The sequence below is a fragment of the Vicugna pacos genome, chromosome 10, assembly GCF_048564905.1.
Source record: "Vicugna pacos chromosome 10, VicPac4, whole genome shotgun sequence".
Taxonomy (NCBI): Eukaryota; Metazoa; Chordata; class Mammalia; order Artiodactyla; family Camelidae; genus Vicugna; species Vicugna pacos.
The window spans coordinates 17144141-17170894 of record NC_132996.1 but is presented as its reverse complement, the minus strand read 5'-3'; the positions used below and the strand labels follow the sequence as shown (position 1 = coordinate 17170894).

At 32.8% G+C, this 26754-nt stretch overlaps 1 protein-coding gene across 17 annotated transcripts in view; it reads right to left on the bottom strand.

Annotated features, from left to right (window-relative positions):
- Positions 1 to 26754, bottom strand: part of PICALM (phosphatidylinositol binding clathrin assembly protein) — a 93053-nt gene that overhangs the window by 34906 nt on the left and 31393 nt on the right. For all 17 annotated transcript variants that reach the window (XM_006197458.4, XM_006197460.4, XM_072969043.1 and 14 more), the window contains exons 2-12: positions 26229 to 26371; positions 24293 to 24368; positions 21115 to 21217; positions 14847 to 14940; positions 12101 to 12212; positions 10762 to 10868; positions 7984 to 8025; positions 4797 to 4882; positions 2748 to 2871; positions 2365 to 2501; positions 66 to 169 (exon numbers count right to left, since the gene is read on the bottom strand). In XM_006197458.4, coding sequence (XP_006197520.1) covers positions 66 to 169; positions 2365 to 2501; positions 2748 to 2871; positions 4797 to 4882; positions 7984 to 8025; positions 10762 to 10868; positions 12101 to 12212; positions 14847 to 14940; positions 21115 to 21217; positions 24293 to 24368; positions 26229 to 26371 — 1128 coding nt within the window. The remainder of the gene's footprint in view (positions 1 to 65; positions 170 to 2364; positions 2502 to 2747; positions 2872 to 4796; positions 4883 to 7983; positions 8026 to 10761; positions 10869 to 12100; positions 12213 to 14846; positions 14941 to 21114; positions 21218 to 24292; positions 24369 to 26228; positions 26372 to 26754) is intronic.

Below are 26754 nucleotides of genomic sequence, written 5' to 3'. Positions count from 1 at the left end.
AAACACCACAGAATGGTGAAGGGAGATGCCTACATAACATACAAAGCAGATTCATTAATGCTTACCTCCCCATGTACTTGCTACCTGAGAAGCAGTTGACATAGGAAGTACTGTCGGGTGAAAAGTAGGCTGTTGCAAATCAAGCAGATCATTTGGTAGCTTTGATGTGCTGGTAAGATATTTTGAAAAGAGGATTTATTAGGTAAATGTTGCTACATTAGCCACTCCCCTTCTCCCACCTCAGTAAGTTAAAACATTTTTTTAAAGTGAGAAAAAGAGACCCAATAATATAAATCTCAAAAGGAATAACAATTTCAGCAAAGTAACAGTTGCATACCCCTCAAATAACAGCATTTCTAAGAGGGCCTGGAAAATTATTCAAGTACCATATTTTAAGTTTACATGGGATTCAAATAATAATAGCCCTTCTGGAAAGAATCAATTACTTACCCAGGAAAACACTAATTTTTTTATTGAAAAGAATTTAAACAACATAATTCTAAAATATGAAACATCCTAGCAATTTAATTTTTTTAAGGAAATGTTTTCTTACTTCTAATCTTCAAAGAACTTCGATTAGATCTGCAATGCCAATATCCCTACAAACTAAAATGCCTGTTAACTTTACCTCTATTGCTTCAAGTTTCAAATAACATATCAATTATACAGGGGAAAATGATACATACATATATGACATATTAACCCCATTGCATAACTCCAAGCAGGTACTACTTAAATATTTCTTAACATAAGATTTTTATGTGATTAAGGAATAATAATTCAAAAAAAGATGCCAGTGTTTCCATGAATTGAGGTATTGTGTGTAACACAGCAGAGATCATTTTTAATTTATATTTGCTCAAAAACAAAAGTTTTGAAGACATGTCTTTTAGATGTAAAACATAGTTTTATAAATAGATAAATAAAAATTCAAATGCATTTAGTGCTTTGGGGAAAAACAGAGAATATGCAATAAGCATTCTATAACAGGCTGTAAGATTTGCCCTCAATTACTATAAAAAAAGGTGAAAAGGCTGAGTATTAAATGAAATAAAACTATCAGTCCTTATCTAATAATTTGTTTCATCCTCAAACATTCAACATTCTTTTCCATTAACCCCACTCCCGACCCTACTAAGACAGACTTCTTTCCAAGGTCTCCAAGTGGAAAACTTGACACTTAGTGATGGGTTCAATGTTACTGGAGATAAAGGAAGATATTTTACAAAAACCAAAACAAACAAACAAAAAGATAAAGCTCAAAGAAGAACATATAACTAAATTCAACATCCTGTAAGACTTTAAGGAGCAGGTAGCAGCTGAGTCAGTAAAAGTTACACTGAACTACACCAGGAGTTGGTAGGTGGAAGGAAAGATCTTTTAATGATGAGTTAATAAAATAAACAGCAACAAAAGCAAACAAACAAACGAAACACTCCATCACTCTCTACGTAGCACTTACCATGTGCTAAGCACTATGCTGTACCCTATACTAGTGATCTATGACCCTCACAGAAATGAAAATTCTTGGGCCTCATCCTGCCCCTACTACTGAACCAGAAACTCTAGGGGTGGGGCTCAAAATCTGTAGTTTAATAAACCCTCCAGTGGTTCTGACGCTTGCTAAAGATTGAGAACCACTAACCTATGCCAAACATTACCCTGTTTGGAAATTGAGGGGGAAAAAAAGTAAGAAATAAATGAACTAAGATTCAAACCAGAATCTGATTTCCAAACTTCTACTTTAAACCACTCTAAGGTGAAAGAGGGACGAGATTTAGAAAAAGCCAGTTATTCTAATTTGCCTGTAAATATAATATTTCTATTGTAAACTGGTTTAAATTAGGCAACAAGATTACTGAAATTGGTCTCACATGCTTCAATACCACAGAAATCTGGCAACTAAATTCTTACTGCGTTCTAGATGACAGAGCTTAAATTAACATCAGGGACTAAACATGAAAAACATTTACTATCCAATGAAAGGATATACTGAAATACATATCATACATACATATCCAAGAGTTATATACAAGGTGTTGAATCATCAGACACTTCACAAATGTGTTTAATTACAGTTAATTTTTTTTTGCAATGAAACACTTGCCCAGAAATAACCCACTACCTTCCAACTGGTGTAAGTTTATTATTTAGCCATATCCCGTTTCTTAAATACTAGAAATATAAACTGTATCACTTTATATTTAGCTATTATACTATACCACTACCACCATTTATTACTACCTCTTTTTGAATTTATGATTACAAAATCATATATCAAAGTAAACTTGAAAAGCTCTGCAAAATTTCTATTAAATCTTTAAACCTAAGTATTTGAAGGTAATCTTTAACCACTCGACCTACCTGTTAGAAGAACTAGGGGTAGAAAATATGTCAATGGCTGGTGCAGTCATTATACCCCCTGCTGAGGTGGACACAGGAGAGGCTGCAGTTGTTAAAGAGGTATGAGGTTTCTTTGCAAGTTCTTTTAGGCGCTGTTCCTGTTGAGGAAGGGAACTACCATAAGGAATCCAGAAACCAGATTTGTTTGTATAGCCTCTGAAAAAAACATTTTCTAATTTTGTTTTGATGGCAGAAAGGTATTCTCAGACTGTTTTGTCAGTCATTCAAAGTCAGGATGAAATTGTATAAATATATATTAAATTCTGTTAGTCTGTGTAGAGGTCCCAGTCACTTTATGAACATCTGTACTTGCTTTTCCAAATAAAGAGAATTCACACACCTACCTTTAAAGCTTTTAAACGAGCCTGTTCTTCCTCTAATGCTGCTTGCTTTTCCCTTTCATCCACTTTGGTAAGAGACAGGCCAGTGCTTGCCAGGGAAGAGACTGCGTTGGAAAGTGTTGTCGCTCTAGGATAATCAAACAAAGGTAGTTTCGTTTTTTGCCAGACATTTCACATTACAACCAAGTTATAAAATGGTCTAGCAACCCAGCCACAGAAAGGCACTGTAATTATGAACTGAACATGGAGCCAACACCAGTACTTCAGATGAAACATTCTACCCATTGGTCTAGAGGATTATTATCAATTAGCTGATTTACACATACATTCATTTATCATTTAAATAAATGTTAGACTTTGGAAAAGGCTCACAATAAAGGTGAGGGACATTACCTCTTCTAAGCCCTAAGGGAGGGAACCAATGCAATTAGGAAAGAGCTCACATGCTTCTAGGAAAACCCTGATAGGTAAAAAATATTGAGTTCCTCACAGGAAATGACCTTCTGCTAATCTACAGCTTGGGTTTTGGCAGTACTACTACAGAAACACTAAAACATGAATACCAGTAATAAACAGTGTGTATCTGTCTAGGTATCTTTCCCTTATAATAACACCCAAAGATGTCATCCCCAGAGGACCCACAGGTTCTTTCAAAAAAGATCAGTTTCATTCCAGTCACAGTCCGTCTGGCACCTTCCTTCTGTCTGCTACCATTTTGTCAAGCTAGAATTCCTTTTTCAAACATATTACATGCACAGTGAGTCATCTCTCTTTAGTGGATTCACGGCAAGACAACTCCTTTCCCTTATATCAAAACTTTATTCATATCATAAACCCCAACATTTAACTCCCAAATTTTAATTCCAGGCAAAATAAATACATGTGGTAAAGAATTCTTCTTGAAACTACTCCTGTTATTCATTTTCCTTTTATCGTACATCAAGCATTGTTAATTTCCACTCTAAGCACACAAGTGGAAAAACTACTTTTTAAATTTTATGTAAAATCAAGTTCATAAATGAACCAATGCAAAGATATAACTCAGAAGACAAAGGAAAAGTAATATTGTTGTGAAGAAATACAAGAAATACAAAAATTTTACGATAAAAAACATGAGGTAAATCAATGTACCTTAGCTACTTGGCTGTATTTTTCAGTACTTCCTCAAATAACTGGGCATTTTAACGTTGCCAAAGTTATATATTTAGAAATATATCTAGCCATATATTTAGAAATATAATTCTAAAAACCTACTAGAAAATTCAAAGACCAAGTCTGCCATTAAAAAGTTGAAATCCAGTAATGACAGTTTCCTTTACAAATTTACTTCAATTTTGTTGCTAAAAAAAAGTTCTGAAACAATCAAAAAGGAAGGTTCTTATTATACTTGTATACCTCATACAAGTTTTTTCTTCATACTGGTAAAGAGAAATCTTAAGAAAATATGAGAATTACTCAAGTTACTAACCAACACAAAAATCATGTTACAAGGTCGAAAGAGAAGATCTATGTTATTTTTTAATTTGCTAAGTTAACTGATCTTAGTCTTGGAAATCAGCTAGAAGTCTAACAGAATGATTAAAATACGTCAATAATCAAGCTGATGAACTGGCATTAGAAAAATGATAAAATCTTATGCCAGACATCCTAGCTTTGAGTCCCAGAATTACTACTACACACTTAAGTTCACAGGGCTAGTGTGAGGATTAGTCAAATTTGTAAAAACACATCTTGTAATTATAAAACAAGACATGAAATCTATGTATTTCATCTTTAAGAGAAATATTGACACTATGAACACCATTGTAAACCACACAGTCATTGTCATCATCTTAACAGATGCTGACATTTACTGAAAATAAGGAATTATTCCTAAATTTACATGTATTAGTCCTTGACAGCAGCTCTATGAGGCTGATACTATTATTAAATACATCTTATAAATGGTTAAATCAAGATAAAGAGATGTTAAATAACTTGGAACTTCAGCTAGACTCATCTACTTTCTCAGAAACATCACTACTACTCTTTGCCCCATGAAGAATGATGTACCTGCTTGCAGCTGTAGAATCTTTGATTTTCTTTCCTTCCAAGGAAGCTAAATGTTGTTCCAAAGCATCAAGAAGGCTGCTGGGGGCCTAAAAGTGTACAAATGTTAAGACTTTCATGATAATCAGACCACTCGTCAAAATAAATCAAGCATTATCTAACAAAGGAGAGCAATAAAAATAAACAAGTATATTCCTCATGAACTAATTAACAGTGGAATTTTAGCTACCTAAATTTTTATTACATAAGCATGACCTAGTAAGGAGTATTAATAAATCAAAGACATAAAAACTAAGACTATATGAACAAGAAACACTAAGAGGATCTTGTATTTAATTTTTAAATATTCTACTTATTTAAATTTTAAATAAAAGCACATTCCTAAAAGCTAGAGATACTCTTGAGCATGGTCCTAGTACTAAGTACTCTGCTAAGTAACTGAAAGTTTCCAAACATTATTTTTGAATAGTTAATGACAAATGAAACTGAAGACTAACATCAAGGAAACAAAATCACAATGAGATACAACTTCTTACCCACTGGAATGGCTAACATTAAATAGACTAGCAATATCAAATGTTGATGAAGATACAGAAGAAATGCAACTGTCATACAATACTGGTGGGAATACATCCACCTTGAAAAAAAATATAGATTTAAAAAAAAATAAAGTTAAATATATACCTACCTTAATTACCCAAGTCCATTCCTAACTATTTATCTAGGAGAGAGAGAAACGTATCTCCACAAGAAAAGACTTATTCAAGAATGTTTTAAGGCGCATTAGTTACAATAGTTAAAAAGTTGCAAACAGTACAAAAATCCATCATTTGGAAAATGGATAAACAGAATTGTGGTAAATTCACTTGATGGAACACTATTCAGCAATTAAAAAGAATTAATGATATACTGAACAACACAGACAGATCTCAGAATACCATGATGGGCAAAAGAAGTCAGCTATCAAAATAAATGTTTGCATAATTCCATTCATATTAAATTCAAAATCTGATTAAAAAATGTTCTATTAGAATTCAAAATAGTGATTTGTGTGGAGCAGACTAGGAAGTGACTAAAGGAGGACAGGAGGAATGGGGTGATTGAATCGACTTGTATCAATGGTGTGTTGATTACATAAATGTTAATGGTTATCAAAACTCATTCAAATAGATATTTACCTCACTTGAAAAAAAAAGACGACTAGTTTTAAATTCTCAGGCTATATATCAAACGTCAACCTAATATGAATAGCTAATTACTTTCAAAAGGAAATCTTTCAATGAGTTGAGAAGGAATTGTTCACTATCTTTAAGTGACACAAATGCATTAGTGGCATTCATTTACACCAAATATTCTTCTTTAGGATTTGATATATAGTGTTTCTGGATTACAGGGATCCAAAAACAGTTGGAAGAAACAAAACTAGCTAATTGCCAATTATTATGGCTGAACAATTGCCTTCAACCTGTATTTTCTCTCTAAATACTAAGACCTTAGCACAAGACAGACAAAGTAGAAAATCAATTAATATCAAAAATATTAGATGGCAACATTGACTTCTATGCTGAACTGAGAACACATGTGTACACCTTCAAACCCTAACAAAATATTTGCTAAGCCAGCAGGGCAACCACTGTCCCAAGAGCTATTGCCAGAGATGATGAGGTGAATGTTAATGATAGCAGTTAACATTTTAAAAACTCTTACAACACAACAGGCACTGTGTGAGCTACCTTGTACGTAATCTCTGACTATAAGCAAGACACTACTACCATATCCATTTTACAAATAAACCATCTGTGACAGTGAAAATTAAGTAACTTGTCCCTAATAACAGAGCAGGAGCCAACACAGTGTCTTAAGATACGTCTGATCTGAAAGTCTACATGTTTACTACTATGCTACAGAATCTTAAATTAAAATTGTGGTCATTTAAATTATAGTTGTATAGTTGTTTTTTTTTGTTTGTTTGTTTTGTTTTTCTTCTGAACAGTACAAGGGTTTAAGCTATGTTTACAAATACTAAACTACCTAGTTACGATACTTAATAAACTATTTCCCAAGTTCCTTCTAAATATACCTGGCTATTCCTTTAAAGTTAAACCCACATTACAAAGAGTGAAGGAAATATGATGCTTCACATCTTAAAAAGAGCAATTTACAACAAAAAAAATAGTAAATAATCTCAAATTTCCACTCTTGTGTATAACTACCATCTTCCCTGAAGTATAAAAAGCTTTGTTTTAATACTTTTGAAAATTTTCTGAATCACTCAGAGCTTATCAATGAAGAGGCAGGGAGGTTCACAGGTTGGTCAACCCTACCTAATTAAATACCATGAATATTAAAGCACAGACACATGATGACAGTCTGGCTTTAGGCTGATGCTTTTTAAACAAAAGACAGGTGAAGCTGACATGACAAATGGGGTAAGTAATGAGGAATGTGAAACTGCAAAATCAATTTATACTACATCTTGTTCAAACAGTGACTCTTCTCACATTTAACCTACAATAATGTGCTCAATCTTTATGAGGTCAATTATCTCATGTGGGCATATGAAAGAATTTTCTATTTACATATAACCCATATCTAGATCTAGTGCATACTCTTAGCCTGGAGATCAAACGGATAAATTAGAACAAGTGAGTACAGAGAAACACAGTAAGAACCATTAACAAGAAATAAGTTTAAAAGACATCCCAGAACAACTGAAAATAAGGTAAATAATAAAGAAATGTCAACTATTAACGAGAGAGTTGATATGTAAGGATAATTTGACAATTAAGTACTTTCATTCTTAACACTCAGTAAACGAAAAACAGAAAAGGCCAGAAAAAAACTGCAGATTTAAAATTTCTTTCCTAGAAATTTTTTGAAGCTAATGATGATAAAAACAATATTATAATAGCTAACACTGAGCACTTAATGCTCTAAATTTTTTTAAGGTATTAACTCACTTAATCCTCCAAACTACCTTATGAGGTGGGGATTGTAATATCTCCATTTCAGATATGAGCCTGAAGCACTGAGAGTAACTTCCCCAAATCACAGGGCCAGCTAGTGGAACAGCTGGAACTCAAACTTAGACTAAGTTTGCTCTCTTAATCCAGCATCTTGCTTTGAGGTTTACCCTTTACATCTAGCAGTACACAGCAGACAGTGACTGATATTATAACAAGATACTTACCTGTGAAAGATCTGGTATATCACCTCTGTCAATTCCAACTTGCTGTAAGAAGAAGCAGCATTGTATTTAATAGATAAAACTATAATAAGGGCATATATAAATAAAATTAAGAAAATGATACTTATGGCTAGTACTATGAACAATATTTTAGACAGACTTCTTTAAAATCAAAAGAATATTTAATCCCCACAGATATCATTCAGTATTTCCAAAGACTTAAATACAGTTGATTTAAAATGTATTAGTTTCTGGTGTATGGCATGGATGGACTTGGAGGGCATTATGCTAAGTGAAGTTAAGTCAGACAGAAAAAGACAAATATTGTAAGGTATCACTTATATGTGGAGTCTGAAAAAAATACAACAAACTAGTGAATATAACAGAAAAGAAAGACTCACAAATGTAGAGAAGGAACTACTGGTTACCAGTGGGAAGGGGTGGGGGCAAGATGGAGGTGGAGGTAGAGGATTAAGAGGTACAGATCATCAGATATAAAATAAGCTACAAGGATATATTGTACAACATGGGGAATATAGCCAATATTTTGTAATAACTATAAATGGAGTATAAACAAAAATTTGTGAATCACTATATTGCATACCTATAACACATAATATTGTACATCAACTATACTTCAATTTTTAAAATGATGTTGTAAAATAAATACATAAATTTTTTAAATGGTTAAAAAAATATTTCCAAGGACGTTGATGATATTTGATAGCTCTAAAAGTTCTAACATGGGGGTGGGGGGTAGAGCTAAGTAGCAGAGTGCATGCTTAGTATGCACAAGGTCCTGGGTTCAATCCCCAGTACCTCCATTAATAAATAAATAAACCAACAAATAAATAAGCAAGCCCAATTACCTCTCAAAACAAACAAACAAACAAACAAAATATCACTCACCCCCCAAAATAAGTAACAGTTCTAACATGAGAGGAACCAGAGTGGGAAGTTCAACAAGACTATTGTTACCATCTCCACATCTTCTAAGCACCTACATACCTTGTCATAGTCTGAAAAATCCATCACTTCTATAACACAAAACACTATAGCAAGAACAAGAAAGGCTGACCATTAACAAGTCCCCTGGGGCACAAAAAAAAGCAAAGGAACAAACCTGATGACAATGACTTTCTCTTTCTCCATAATGCTTTCTCTGGCAATCACCAAAGATAACAATTATAAAAACTTATGTTCACTCAAGTAAGCCAACTTTTACACAAATACCAGATGATATCTAACCAGGATATAACTGTCCAACAAAGCAATCCCAATACACTTTCATGTTGTTCAGGTACTAGATAATTTCCAGCAAAAAAGATGAAAACCATTCCTGTTTATTCTAACACCCAAACTGAAAAACTGTTTTTCCCCCCATGGCTATATGACTATATTTCATTTTCTAATCATTCTCTCTTCGTTTTCTCAACCTCTAAGGGGCCAGTCCTAGAATGATTTCAGTAGAAAATTTGATAATTCATACTAAGACCTTAGTAGCTAATCACTAATTGATATATCTGTTCTCTTCAAACACATTTGAAAAAGTTGCTTCTGCCTTTAATCCAAGAACTAACGTCTCCTAATGAAATTGCTAGCCCAAAGACGGCCTCATGAAAAATTATTCTTAGGGCAAGAGAATATTCCTATTTCTCAGATCATATGGAGTAGCTGGTCTATTCCATCTCAGAGTAAGACCAGCAGATCTGGAAGTAAATAAGGGCTTAAAACTTAAGTCAGTAACTATAACTATCAAATACAAAGAACAAAAGGGAAGCAAAGGGAAAAGTCAACAAATTAAAACTTAAAGAATTTACTAAGATCACAGCCTAAACTACCTTTTTCTAGATTTAGTGTATGACTGACCCATTGATTTCTCCTTGAGATAGTTTAAATCCAAAATAAATTTTAGTATACTTCATAAAATAGTTGATTCACAACATAAAGCTGTTTTCTTCAAAGGTCTCATCATCCTGTTCTATCCTATTCCATCTGCAACATAATAAAACATCACTATGGTAATAGAGCTAGAATCACCAACTTGCTAGCTTTAGATTAACTACTTTGACATTACTGATCAATTACCTAGTCATCTTCTAGAATTATCCTAGCAAGACATCTCTGATGGTATGAGTAGAGCACAGAAAGGAAAACAAGCAAAAACACTTTAAGCTCTACCTCTGTGCAAGCAAGATAATGCCCAGAACATTACCACAACTACCTTCTGTGACAATTTCAGGAAATTATTTTTTATGCAGATTTGCAAAATTAGATTATCTTATAACTCACATTCATGGTTTTCATAATCAGGGACAAACAATAAATACACTAAATTCACTTCTATAAGGGGAACAAAATATTTTAATCATGTGGCTGGAGGAAACAGACTTGCACTAACATAGATTATTTTATTTTAACATATTTTAGAATATTTATTTTAACATATTTAACAGAATAAATCTTCTAAAATACATGACTAATTCCAAACATAAAAATCACTGCCATCTACCTAATTTTATAGAGAAATAAATAATTTAAAAACAGATAATGTTCCAGTATTCAATACTGAATTAAATACACAGGGCATTTTTTTACTCACTATTATATCATATTCACATCACAGCATAAAATTCAATATAGCATAGTGATATAATTAAACATATACCTTACTATATTTTAAGATACTTCTTTCACTTGGATATAGACTGATTTCTCTGAAATCCACACTTAAAGACAGAAGAGCAAGTTAGGGGATATAGTGATTTAAAGATAGTTTACCTCTGCAACTTTGAGAAACTCTGAGATTCTTGTCATCCTTGTCAGGAACTTCTTATAGATGTCAAGACCTTCTTTGCACTGGTTCTTTTTCATATCGAAATATTTTTCTGCCAAAAGTAGGTGTAAAAACACTTTAATTCACATCAAAATATAACACTCAAAAAGGAACAAGATTAAGTTAATAGCTCCAAAGAGATTATACAGATGTCTTAGAGAACGCTTTCCCCCTACAGAAAAAATACCAGTGTTAAATTAGCTTAGATACTTCAAGCAAATTAAAAGAGATGCAATTTTATTAGAAACTAAGAAATTATGACTTTACTCATATTATTAGTTCATTCTACAATATTTCTTTCCTCATATATTTGCATGTAAATAGGGATCACATTTTACTCCATTTAAAACAGTGCTAACTTTTATTCCCAAATATCCTCACTAATGATATATAAATAAAGATGCCCACTTTCTCATGTCCAAATGTCACTTGGAAAGCTAATTTAACTTAATATATTAACAGCAGTAAGGAATTTAGTTTATACCAATCACAGGGTAGAAGACTATGTCTTCCAAAGCTTTGTAGAAAAGAAAATCTTCCATTTTTCACTTCTGAACAAAACAAACCCAATTTCCCTATCTCCGTGGGTTAAAGCATTCCTGAGTAAGTTCATGTCGCCCTAGCCTATAAAAAACAAATTTAAACAAATCCTAAAATTAAAAAAAAAAAGTACTGAGGAGGGAGAACAAGTTCACTGGAGTAAACACATTTGACATCTGACACTTGATATTCTGGCACTCCTTGCAGACTGTTACTTGTCTACTCCATTCAAATCCCACTGAAAAAAAATTAGCATTTCTAGGCAAAATTAACGGCATTCCATATATACCAAATACACAGTAAAGCACCACACGTTCCTAAAACATATCAAAAGTAAAAAGCATCCTTAAAAACATGTTTAATTATTTCAAAATAATTATTAATTTTAAAATTAAGTTTAGAAAAAATACCAATTTTACAGTTTAAGTTCATTTTGGAGTAAACTGTGAGGAAATAAGATATTCCTGAGACAGACAATTCCAACTTAATTTTTAAGAAATTTTTATATGTCTAAAATAAAACTGACAGAAAAAAACAGATACAGCTAAAAAATACAAAATTCATCTAGCTGAACACGTTATAAGTAGGTATTTCATCACTTAGCATGTGTAATCAGATATAGGATTCTTTTCTCCAAATTGTCTCAATGAATTTTTAGGCAGCTTTAAGTGACAAGGAAGACATTATTTATCTATACGACACAAGATAGGAAATAAAATGTTATTAAACTATGGAAATATTTACCCAACAGGTTAATAATTCCTTCATTGTATGCTGCAAACAGTCTAATGGCATCCTTGAACAGGAGCATGAAGGCAGCATTTATTACCCCATTTGTAAGTTCGTTGCTATTAACCTGCAAAAAAAATAGAAAAATCAGCTAATCTTTTGTTTTAAAATGACAATAACCGCCTTCGAACTAAAATACAGTGTAATTCAATTATTTAGGTGTATGAGAGAAAAAGACATTTATCTCTAGCAATCAGAGCTCCAGCCAAATAGCTTAAAAATCTTGATCAGAGAGTTGGATTTATTTAAAAGCCACACACACAGTCCTTCAATTTAGTTCAGAAATAAGTCACTGAGAACAAAAGTACCCTTTAACTCTTAACAATCTTAGGCTACATCTCAAGTCTTTCAGTTGTAAGTTCACTTCAACATTAAATACTTCTTAATGCAAAATGAAGCCCCTTTCTAGGTAGGAGTTCACTTTGAGTCACGAAGGATCCACTGAATATTCTTAAATCAAAAAGCATTAAATGGCTACTACAATTACCAAAGCACTGAATTAAGCTAGGCAGAAAACACTTCTTAAAAATACAGCTTTTTCCAGTATTATAAACAAACTCACCTTCAAAACAGTTATGATAATATTTCTCCCTCATATGGTTACTGGGAGAACTAAATGATATATTGAGTATAGAGAGCCCAGTACAGTACTTTATACATAAATGATCAATATTCATTATTAACACTGAATTATGTTTTAACAAAAAAATAGCATGCATTTGTCTACCAAGAATACTAGAAATAACTTTAGTTTTATCTCAAGGAATGAATCAAAAGGGTAATAAACCAAATTAATCTTAAGTTCCTTTTTAGATATCTAAGTGCATGATATTTAACTTGTTAGGTACAGAAAAATGTAAGCATAAAGCTGAATGGTAAGCAGCAAATAGGTAAGTATTTGCAAAATATCTGACAAGATTGATTCCTATTACAGAGAGAATCCTAATTAAAAGCAAATGACAATTAACTAAATAAAAAGTACAGCTGGCTAATAACATGTGAAAGAAGTTCAACTTCACTGATCAAGTAAATTAAAATATAATAATCAAATTAAATTACTGAACTATCTTTTCTTGAGCACCAGACTAGGAGTTATCAAGATAATCAAAACCAAGGTATTATTCTGTACTGATAAGGATTAACAAAAACAAGCACCACTGACAAGTGACTGGCCCAACCCTTTTGGAGCGTAAGTTCGCAGTATTTATTAAAAATTTACATGTATGTCCTTTGAACCACCAAATTCTTTTTCTAGGCATTAACCCTATAGAAACAAGTTTATAAATGTGTAGATACACACACTATCTGACACACACACGGAGTGTTTAGTGCCCCCCTCCTCTGCTTTTTTCCCCCATTTATTTACTGGATTAAAAACCTAAAATACTCCAAATATTTATCAACAGGAGGATCAGATAAATTGTTATATACAATGAAGTATAATAGATACTGAAAAGAATATGAAAATTTATAAAAGAACCCACGATATACTAAGAGAAAAAAAAATTTCGTGGTTGGGTCCTCTCTCTATAAAGACCAAAATAAAGCTCAGTGGTTACATCAATCCCGAGTCTTCTAGACTAAAGGTCAGCAAACTTTTCTGAAAAAGGCCTCACTGTATATCCAACTGCACAGGTCATGGTCTCTGCCACAACTACTCAACCCTCTTATTACCTCAAAACAGCAGGCAGACAATATGTAAACCAATGAGCCTGACTGTGTTCTAAAAACACTACTGTGGACACTGAAAAATAAATTTCATATAATTTTCACCTGTCAAAAATATTTTATTATTTGCAACCATTTAAAAATGTAAAAATTGTTCTTAGCTCACAAGCCATATAAAAATAGGCAGCAGGTCATAGTTTGAGAACCTGTTCTAGTCTATAAAGAACCTACAGGATTCATTCATTGAATGTTTACTGGACACCATCTATGTACCACGAACTACTGACAATGGGGACACAGCAGGGAAAAAATAGACCTGGTCCCTGCCCTCAAGAAGCTTAAAGACTTCCAATTAATAGCATATATTAAAGGAAAATCAATTTTATCATAAGCATCACCATTCCATTCACAAACTTGCACTTACAAGCTCTAAAATAAAATGTCTTAAGATAGATGCACCAAAAGAGAAAAGACTTAAAAATGCTAACACCTAACATATTACAAATAATACAGCTGGCAACTTGGTTCAAGCAATGGTCATTAAAACAAAAATTCTGAGGAACATATAATCCTCGGGCAATAGCTACGTAACAGGCTGTTACAAGTGTATTTGAACTTCCCTTTATTTCTTAATAACTGTCATGCTTGAGTCCTAAAGCAAACAAAAAGTGAAATACTAAGTGAGGTGGTCATAAAGAAAATCTTAATATAATTTTAACACGTAAAAAAATTAGCAAACGAAAGTAGATTTTCAGATCAATTCTTTCATCTCTCCATTGCTTTCTTTAGCTTGTATATGCTATAATTCTGGGATTAGAGACGTACCACCAAAAAAATTAGAGTAAATCCAAAACAATTATAAAAATGGGCAATAATCTGATTTGAGACCATATTTACAGAAAATCCTTAGCCAAATAGGATATTACTGTGAAAAAATTACTCTATGATAATTTGAGAATAAAAACTCTGAGCAATTAAAATGATATAATTTTTTAAATCTAAAATTATAAAAGCATTTATACAATCAACTTACATTAAAATCAAGAAGGGCATCCATCTGATTTTGAATAATTGGTACAGTTTTTAGGAGTTTTTCTGTGTTCATTGTTCTCATAACTCCATCAGCCCTATTTAAAAAAAATGAAAACACTTGAGTTTGTTATTAAATCTACATTTCGAACTCCCATCTGGTTCTCTATTTAAACAGAACAAGTTGCTATGAAACATCACATGTTTTTAAGTCATTATTGAACGTGAAACCTCAAGCAGAAACCATACAGAAAAAACAAAAAAAGGAAACACCATATGTCTAACATCAAAGGGCTCATTTAAAACTAAAAAGAAGATGCAAAACATGAGACACAAAAATAAAAGCTTGTATTACACAGCCAGGTTCACAGTGCATTTTCTACATGAGGAAATCATCTGATCCTCAACGTCACTCATTTGCATAAAGGGCAGTTTTATCGATTTTTTTAATTATAAATTTTAAAAAATCATTTGTCTCAAATCACTAAACAGGACACAATGGAGCCTGCAGTTGAACACAAGACTTGGTGAGCACTGCTTTATTTAAGGTATTTTATTTATGACTCAAACCAAAATAATTTTATTACAAAATAAGGGACATTTTTACAAAGACATTCTAATCTGGCTATTAAAATAATTGATACTTAATGAGGAATGATTTTTAATAGAATATTCTGTTAAATTTTTCCAAAAAGATTTCTTTAAATATTTCTGTAGATATTTCTAAAGATAAAGAAATATTAGCATTAGCAAATGAACTAGAATTTTACAAAACTGACAGCAGGAACACTAGATAAGAGGTACTGGCGTGAAGGCACACAACTAAGTAAGTGTTTATTACACATCAGGCTCCGTACTAAGGGCTTGATGTATGTTTTTCAAATCTTCACGAACTCCTGCAAATAATCTTGTTCCATTTTATAGACAAGGAAATTTCAGGTTTAGTGAGGTTATAAGACTATCAAAAGTCAGGAAACTGGTTTTTGGGTCAGGATGTAAACCCAAGTGTACGAGACTCCAAAACAGTGTTTTTCATAACCTTTTGGCAGAGTAACAAGGCCCTTTCAAAAAATTTATAGGCTTTCCCTAAATAACAAATGACCCATACTTACAAAGAGCTGCTCTACCCTAAGCTACTACCCCCTCAACCACAACCCCAGATACCATAAAAACAATTAAGCTATGAACAGTAAAAACAGTATTTTGCAGGACAAGAGTTTAAAGAACAAACACTGGACTGCGTTAGGTAGGCAACTACTGACGAGCTTGACTCCAATGACTCTCCCAAATAAGATGTGTTAACTCTTAAATGATGCCTGTATCTTCTCAAGTACTAAATTACATTGACTGGTACCAGCTGCTGGAGTTTGGGATAAGGACACCACTCCCTCTTTGTAATTCCTTCTTTATTCTCATACACATCACACTCTCATTTCATCAGTCACCCTTAGCCCCCTATTAGTCCTCCCTCCCTCTCCTTGCTGAATAACTTTTTGACTTCTGGGTCACTTCCTCTCCATCACAGAAGACTTGAATACTGGCTCAGTTTTTCTTGGTTAACTTCAACAACTTACATCCACAATCAATCCAACATCTTGATCTCAAAGTCCCTTAACCACAGCCCGTATTCCCATAGTCAGATCCTGACCTTACTGCCCCTCAAGAAACCACATTATCCCCACCCTACCCCTTTCCTCCACCTAGAGAAAAAGACAAAATACAGACACCTCACCTTATGACAATAACCTTTTAACTTTCCAGCTGACTTGGTCAAGTATCCTCATGGCAAAAACTATTTGACTTTATCATAAACTTCAATGTATCGATCCCACAACTACCTACATTGATCCCTTTTCATTCTTCCTTCTTTCATCTAGCTTATAATTCTACAGATCATTATTATAATCACTCCCTTGCTAATACCCTTAACTCTTTTGCACTTCTCTTTCCCTTACAGTCACTTGGCAAATTCACAATCCTGGGTGAACGTACATTTACCTTCTCCACGTCTATACACATGCAGCTGGGGTTTATAAAGGAAGTAAGAGATAGATATATATATATATATATATATATATATATATATATATATATATATATATGTGAAAAGTCATTTAATAATACTGGGTAATAACCCATTTTGATTTTTAATACTGTGTATTTCTATTAAAAATTACAGTTACACTTCACCTCATTTTTTATACCAAGATATATTCTAAATGAACCATAGATATAAATATGAAGTATTGAGTTTATAAAAATATCCAATAAAAACATGAATAGATAATTAATCATTTGGGGTAGAAAAATCCACTCTGAGTTTGCTTAAAGAAAATAGCCATAAAAATAAAGATAACAATTTTGATCACTTAAGATTTTTTTTAAGTTTTAATAATGCTAAAAAGGGGGGGTGGGGGTGGGATATGTGTAATCCTTATGACAATTTCCCCCCAAATCCAAAAGCTTATTTGTTAGTTTGCCATGTGCTAATATGCATTACATACAGTATATCATTTAATTCTCACAACAATCCTAACAGATAAGTGCTATTAACATCACCACTCTACAGATGAAAAACTACAGATGGAAAACTTGGAGCTTAAGTCAAGGCTTCCTAACTGTGCCACAGCATACTACTACGGAACAAATGGGTTATATGTATACCAAGATATTAATCCCTAAACCTTCAAGCCTCAAGCAGTCTTCTCCATGTAATCCACTGTCCTGTAAAAAAATAAAAGGTTGTGTGCCATGATGTGGAAAAAGTTCCAGCAAACTGATGGATATGTAATAAAAGATACTTGTTCTTAAGAAATAGGCACTCAAGTATTAAGAGCTATAAACTATAAAAACGCATGAGGTACTAAATCCACTCTCAAACAGATCCACATAAAAGTATACAAACACACATACACACAGAAAAATTAAGCAAATGTGACATAATGTTAAAACTGGTGAATCTGAGTAAAGTGTACAGGAGTTATCTATATTACTCTTGCAGCCTTTCAGAAAGTGAAATTGCTTCAAAATAAAATTATTTTTAAAAGTTAGCAAGTTGGCTTAAGTATTCTACTAAAATCCCTCACTTAACTGGAGTGAAGCTACAAATCAAATCTAGATTTAACTCATTAAACGGCCTGTAAGTCCCTAACACAACAGAAAAGAATTTTTTAAAATCCCAATAGAGACGTGGGTAATGCATATTAGCACATGCATTATTTCTGGACTCTGGTAAAGAACATTAAAAAGCAATTAAGAAAACACAAACGGCATTTTAAAAAAACAGAGAAAAAGGCTTAACATCACCATTTAATAATCAATCAATATAAAATGAACACCTAAGAGATAACATTTTCACAATGATGGAAGAATACAGTGAAAGTGGTATTTATAATTGTATTTAACTCAAGAATTTGGTACAACTTTTACACCGGGCAATTTGGTGTTTTCTATTAAAGTGTTAAATCTATATATTTCCTTTGACTTGTCAATTCTAAGAATTTATTCTACAGGAAACTTCACTTAAGAATGCAACCATATATAAAAGAACAGCTAATGCATTACTTTTTTCTAAGATGAAAATGGGAATAAATCAAATGTATATCTAGAACATAATTCTAAAGAAATTCCATTCAATCATAGGTCCTCTTTGATTCACTTCCTTTTTCATTAGAATTAAGTAAGAGTAATTTCCTTTGATAATACTAATTATATTGTGTATAATCAAGGGCTATTCTCATTCAAATAATGAAAGTTTGCTCTAATAAATACAGAAATGCAGCAACTCTCTTCAATCTCAAAACTGCCTTTTCAGATTAGAAAAAAAAGTTGCTATTTAAAAAAATCTATTAATCTGAAATCTACATATATCTTGGTCCGATTTAAACAAACACACTTTATAGTGAAGTACTAACATAAGCCCAGCTGGAAAATAGTTTACTGGACAGAATACTGGGGTTAAGAATCAGACTTCTAGGATAAGCTCCTCTACCATAATTATCTACAAAGTACCTAAATATATGAAACAAAATCTGTGAAATTTAGTTTTGTTAAGTTCCAAACTAATCACCTCCTGATTACGTGACACAGAACATTTAAGTTCAGCTTTAAAGTTTCTTGTGTAACTGATAGGTTACTTTTACATTTATATTACACTTTCCACTTCAGTCTAGTAATTTAACATTTTAAGAGAATAAAGAAACATATTAATTGCTTAGATCTTTGAGCAGCAGCGAAACTCAGAAAGGCATTCACTAAAGTTATTTCTGAAGAAGCCAAGATTCCCCTTAGGGGAGGCCTCCATAGCTACAAGGGTCATCAATGCTCCTTAAGAATGTCTTCAGTGGCTTTTTCCTGGGGACTTATTCATGTAGCCTAAGAAAAACTTGTATTCTATACTAGCCTTATCAGGTATATAAGCACTGATTATATTATTCATGTGATTACTTCTCGTGCCAAAAGACTGTGATTCAGGGTACAGCAAGAAATAAATTCATCCTCTGCATCCAATATTTAAAAAAACCTTTTATAAATACAAAACAGCAAGAAAAGAAAGACACAGAAGGACATCTCATATTTATGGATTGGAAACAATGTGTTAAAGACAGCAACGCTCCCCAATTTGATCTACACATTCAATGCACTCACTATCAAAATCCAGCTGTCATCACTGCAAAAACTGATAAGATGATCCTAAAATTTATATGGAAATGCAAGAGACATAGAATAATAAAAACAATCTTGAAAAATAAGAGAGCCAGAGAACTCACACTTCTCAATTTCAAAACTTCCTACCAAGCAACAGTAATCAAGACAGTGTAGTACTGGAATTAGGACAGACATAGATCAAGAGAACAGAATTCAGAGTCCAGAAATAAATCTTTACACTTATGGTCAAGCTGGGATAACAGAATATCCACATACAAAAGAATGCATCCACACCTCATACTATATATAAATATTAATTCAAAATGGATCAAAAACGTAAATGTAAAATCTAAAACTACAAAACTTAGAATAAGTGAAGGAGTGAGTAAACCTTTGTGACCTTGGATTAAGCAATGTTTTCTTAGACATGATGCCAAAAGTACAAGCAGCCAAAGAAAAAAACAGATAAATTGGACTCCATCAAAATTCAAAACTTGTTTTTCAAAGGATAGCATCAAGAAAGTGAAGACAAGCCACAGAAAGGGAGAAAATATTTTTAAGTTATGTATATGTCCAGAATGTATTTAAAAAACTTACAACGCAACAAGAAAAAGACAAATAACCCAATTTAAAAAACGAGCAAAGGATCTGAACATTTTTCCAAAGAAGACATACAAATAGCCAATAAGCAAATAAAATGACACTCAATATTAGCCATCAGGAAAATGCAAACCAAAATCACAATGATATACCACTTCACACCGACTAGGATGGCTATAATCAAAAAGATAGAAAATAACAAGTACTGACAAGAACGTGGAGAAACTGGAACCTGCATACACTGCTGGTGGGAATGTAAAATCATTCAACTACTTTAAAAAATGGTTTGGCTGTTCCTCAGAAAGCTATACATAAGAGCTACCATATGACCTAGCAATTCCAGTCCTTGGTACATATCCAAGAGGACTGAAAAGATAATCTACACAAAAACTTGTATACTAATGCTCACAGCAACATTATTTCTAAGAGCCAAAAAGTAGAAACTATTCAAATGTCTATCAGCTGATGAACAAAACACAGTATAATCTGTACAACAGAATATTATTCAGTCATAAAAGGAATGAAGTACTGATATATGCTACAACAAGGATGCTACAACTTGCATACATAATGCTAAGTGAAAGAAGCCAGATACAAAAGGCCACATATTGTATCATTCCATTTACATGAAACACCCAGAATAGGCAAATCCAGAGACAGAAAGTAGATTTGTGGTTTCCAGGGTCTAGAGGAAAAGGAAAATGGAAAGCATTGAAATGTTTTAGGATTAGACAGCAGACATGCTGTACAATTTGTTAAATATGTTAAAAACCCCTTAATTGTCCACTTTAAAAGGGTGAATTTTATATTGTGTGAATTATCTCAATAAAGCTGTTATAAAATTTAAAAGAATTTTGAAAATCCTTTTAAATCGAGTGCAAAAAGTATCTGATGTACTTCTTCAAAGAAAAAAGTTCACCTTTTAAAACTGGCCTGAAATTCTATAATTCATAATCAGTAATTCCTATGGTTTACATTTTAAAATATTCAAACACATTAGATGTCAAAAAAAAAGCTCAACTCACCCTCTCTTCACTTTTGTGAAATCAAATGCAACTTGTCTGTATGAAACTGCTTTTTCATTTAGATATCTACTATACCGCCTAATAAATGTAGACATGTCATAACCTGTAAGAAAAGAAACAGAAGTATTGCAGAAATTATTAACATCCCAATTTGCTTAGAAAACTCATTTTATCCAATGGCCATAAAGTCTTGATATCCCACTCTCAGTTTAGTGATGTAAATTAAATGACATTAAAATCTCTATTACTTCACATTTTTAAAGTCAAGTATATGTCACATGCAGCTTAGAAAAACCTTCCCCCTTAGAATTTCACTAAAGTAATAATTCTGTTTTACTTCTGATCAACATTCCTATCTTTTAACAAGAACTGGAAAAGCATGTTTTCTTACACTACTTGACAACCTTATAACTCAAATTTAATATTCTATGGAACCACAACATCACTCCTCAAATCATTAAGTAATTTAATAATTTTCATATTTATGAATCTTTAGCTGCATTATTATTTAGAACAACAATAATTTATGTAGGCCTTATACCTTATAAGCAGTAAATTACTGCATAGTACAACAAAAGAAATGACAATATGCAAGTTTAAGGCATAACAAAAAAATGTATATAAATGTTTTCAACAAAGCTTTCTTAATGAATACCTAAATCAAAGATATTGTTTCAACACAATCATGACATTTGGAAAACTTCAGCAATATAAAATCTAATCAATATCATTAAACAAACAAACAAAAAACCCTTGTGTTTTAGCTATTGCCTGGCTCAGGAAGTCTATAAATTTTTGCTCTTCATTGAAAAAGCAGGTCCATTCTATTTTAGCTCATTTTCATCTAACAAATTTAACTTTAGTTGATGGTCTCTGCTGCTTTAAAAAGAATACCAAAACAACAACAACAACAAAAAAGCAAAGTGACTAGATTTAACATAATCACCAATTCATTTATCAGTAAATATTTCTTGAATGGCTACTAATTTGCCACTGGAGAAAAATCAGTGAACAATACGGAAAAAAAAATTGACTGTCCTCAGATAGTCTTGTAGCTGCTAGTGTTTTTTATAAGGTATTACATACATTCTTCAGGTCTTTAGTTCACATTGTTCCTTCTAATCCACTCCACTCCATCCTCACTAATGCGGGAAAAAATAGCTCATCTTTCAAGGCTCAGTCTCTGAAACCTTCCCTGAACTCTCTGCATTCCCATATTATTCTTAACTCCAAGCACAACTCATAGCTATTAGATGTACATAGTGCCTATCTCACTCACTAGACTAGAAGTTTATTTATATTATATAAACCTAGTGTAACACCCAGCATGTATTTAATAAAATACACCAGAATCCATGCAAACAAAACACATTAACAATCAAAATTACTTTTCAAAAACATCGCTGAATTATATGCTTTTAATTATCATTTCAGTTATATCTTTATAATCTCTTTAGAATATAAGCTTTAAATAAAAGGTCTAAAAACTGTTCTCTACCTAAAAGGAATGAATGCCTTAAAACCTTATCACTAGAAATGCTTAATTTCCATATTAAGAAAATGGAAAATCAGTAGCTAATAAGAACAAAAACCCACTTGGACATATGCATACATTCTGCTCAAAGTAGTGGTCTGCACATCGTTCGCCATAGACTCTTAAAGTTCAAATGAACTGAATAAGGGGGAAAGCAGAAATAAAAAGATGAGGAGGCAGAGTTTATTCCATGTCCTGGAAAACAGAGCAGCTCCAGTTTCATCTGTTACATATATCTAACTTCTATTTAAGATTTTATTTGAAAAAGGGATTCCATTGCTTAATTTTTTTCTTAACTCCTTAGAGTATTATATCTCTTATTAAAGTAGAATCAATCTTGTAACACTTGGTACTATGCATACATTATTGACCTTATAAAATCTCTGGAAGACTAGGTATTCAATTCATTCTACTTAATACTTCCATCTGCCAAAAGTAAACAAGTACTGAACTACACAGTCCCTAAACACAAACAAAGCTAGTCACTAAATTCAAATGATTTTATCTCTACAAATGCCACAACTCAGTCCCACATAATCTCTCTAATTCAGCCTGGACTGAGCTATGGTGCTTTCTTTATCACACACACTCCCTCCCCTTTCCCTCCTCAACTCAAAAACTCTGATGGTTTCTTACTGCATTATAAGAATATTATATATTCTTCTTGCATGATTTTGGCCCCAGCTTCTTGAGGGTTATCTGCCACTACATGTTCCCCATCATCATACATTCTATTCATACTCATTTTCTGTATAAATCTTAAATATCCCTGTTCTTTCACAAGCATGTACATCTGTGTACCTTTGCGGAAGCCAACTCATGCCCTCCTCCATCCATCTTTCAAAGCGCAACACAAATCCCACCTTCTCTAAAGATATTTCCCAGATTGAACCTTTCTGTTGAATATTCACAAGTCCTCTGGCATGTCCTTTATGAGGCTCTTCCTAGAGTTCTATAATGCTATCAGTCTAGTTCTGGAACTAAGTATAACAAATCCCATTAAGACAGAATGTACATGGAGGGCTACAATACCAGATGACGGCAATTTAAAGGTACTGGATTAAAAGTAAAATAAAAAAGTAGGTGAGTATCAATGAGCAATTCATCTGAATAACACATTTTATACTTACCTTTGCTACTAAAATGTATGATATTCCCAACTGCATTTCTTGGAATGAAGTATAAAACAACAACAACAATATAAGTGAAAGCAGATACTTACATTGTGTTTCCTGTGTCAGGTACCATTCTAAGCACTATACATTTATTAACTAGGTTAAGCCTCATGATACTCCTATAGGATGGGTACTATCATTATTCCTGATTTTACAGATGCAGAGAGGTGAAGTAACTTGCTCAAGTTTATGCAGCTGTTAAGTGGTAGAGATGGGATTCAAATCCAGGCAGTCCAATTCCAGAATCCACTCTCAAACTACCCTACGCTGCTTTCTCAAAGAGTTTTGGGTATCAAGTAGTGAAGTCAATCTTAATCTTCACATTAAAAGACAGTTTTTCCTTTCCTATAACTTTTACTAAAACATGATGTTCCTCCATAGCACATGTTCTCAAGGACAGAGTTCAACTCTGCAGTAATTGTCAAATGGGGCCACTCTTGACTTTCCATAATGAGTAAGTTGTCTTTACCTTGCAGTCCACTTTTATCCAAAAAATTGCTTAAGTTAAACAACGTGTTTCTTGAAGCCAAATACTGAATAAAACGCTGAGGGGAAAAAAAAACAACAAATAATTATGTCAAATTTAAGTACTGACATCTAAGAAACTCTAATTTGAAAATTAGGGGAGAAAGTGGTGGTTAACACATTTCATTCATCTTATCTAGTTTAAATTTCTCATCCTTAGTCTTCCTATTAGTTACCAAACCTAAAAACATAACATTTTTCACTAGCATGCAGTAATTTATTAAAGCCTAATGCCCACAGCTATGGCATTAATGTTAAAGTAAAAGGAAACAGGCACTTTTAAACTGGAACCAGTAATTCTGGCTTTACTGCAGCCATATTATAGCTACAGCTAGTCACATTCAGGTGGCAGCTTTACTGTATTGTACTGTATTAAAAGTAAAATAAAATAATAGGTATCAACGAGTAATTCTTTTGAATAAATGATCATGATCTTAGGTAAATACATTCCTGATAAAAATAGAAACTATTATCCTAGTTAAGATCAAAATGTTCCAAGTTACACTGAAGTCAGTATACCCAAATATTTTTGCTGACTCTGTACACTGCTTATAATGAATTAGAAAGCAACTGAGTAACATATGTCCTAAAGACGGTCACGTCTGTCACCTAAGTAAATCGTATTTCAAGTAACATCTGGAAATAACTTTTAAAACTTAAAGACTACAGATAAGATCATTTGCTGTGGTGCTATAACAGTGAATAATAAAAACTAAATTTCCAGCAAGGGCAAGTTAAAATTACAGAATGTATGATCAATTGTGTAGTCACTAAAGATGATAAATACAAAGAACATAGAACATGGAGATGCTTATTATGGTATGATATATAAAAAGGTTAAAAATAATATTTTATCTAATTATGATTATAGCTACAAAAAACACTTCTGGACAGGACCAGAAGGGAACAACAAAACGTGCAAATAGATCTGTTGCAATGTAAGAATTGTGGGTAAGTTTCTGCTTTAATTTTGAACTTTAATGATGCTATATTTGGTATCTGTCAAAGATGACATCAGAGTCTCATGACTGAAAAACCCAAAATAATGAGTAAAATGATGGATCTCAGGAAAATCACTATGCTCAGTAGTCTGATACCAATGAATAAAGTCCCTCCACATCTCTATGGGAGCTGTCTCCCAGCAACTAGAGTTCTGCATTTTTCTAAGGCTCGTAGCAAGATACTAGATTTATCTAGTTCCATTCAAATTTTCTTTAACACAATTCAAAATATTTCTTCTGACACAATTTTACAAGTATTTATACTAGCCTGGGAAAATCACTTAAGAACTAAAAAATAAGTTGCTAAGGCTATCATGGAAAACAAGATGATTCTCTCCAAACCTTAAACTGCAAAAGCTTGTGCATCTTATTTTTAACCCTTCTGGGCAACAGAGACTTTAGACACAACTCTCTGCTGAAGAAGGTATTCTTCAATTAGCCCCTCTCAGCAAAATGCCGTCTTAGTCCTTAATATCACAGCCTCGAACCAGGCAAAGAGCTTCTACAGACAACAATATGAGATCAGACAGAAATCTGACTGGTCTATAATAAAAAAGCAAATGAATACAGACAAACATACAGTCTATAGACAAAGGCCCATAAAAATCAGATGCTACTTATAGAACTCATCTCTAGGCATTACTCTTTGTTTCTTGATCCCATTACTGAAGTCCTCTGTGCTCTGACCCACTTTCTGCTTTCTGATTTACAGGCCATCTTTCCTTAGAGTGTAGAGTCTACAATTATATTTCTGTATAAGCATTTTGCCCTTTTCACCTTTACTCGGTTACTATAGCCTTCCAGAAGTGTCAATGGGAGAACCAAGCTGAATAATCAGTCAACACACCAGTATACTTGTTAACCAAAAATACTGCTTACCTCATTTCCATACACCATCAAATGATGAGTTGTAATGAGAGATTTGAAGACCACCACCCAACTACTGTTGGTAGTTCTTTCAAATAAACTGTCTGCCAACTGTGGGATGTTCACATTCATCTCATTTGTGCACTGAATTAAGTCTGCAATGTTAAAAAAAAAGATTAATTTACTTTGGCTTTCATTTATTGTTAGTGCTAGAACTGCACAATAGCAGGGGAAAGATGTAACAGAACAGAGCTACAAATGGATAGTTCGAAGAAGCTGTTAAGGAGCTCTCAGGAAAACAACTCAAATAGTACTTCTACCTGAGAAGTAAACAGGGCACTGATTAGTATGACACAACTGATCAATAATACCAGAAGTAAGTCAAACTCCCTTTACCCTTAAGTATTTTGTTTCTCTCAAAAGGAATTATTTCAGGGCTGTGTGGAACTTTCAATTCTCTTACTAACCATAAACTTTCAGAGTTACAATGCTAATATTATTCATCCCTATGTTTAAAGAAAACTTTAAAAAGTCATAC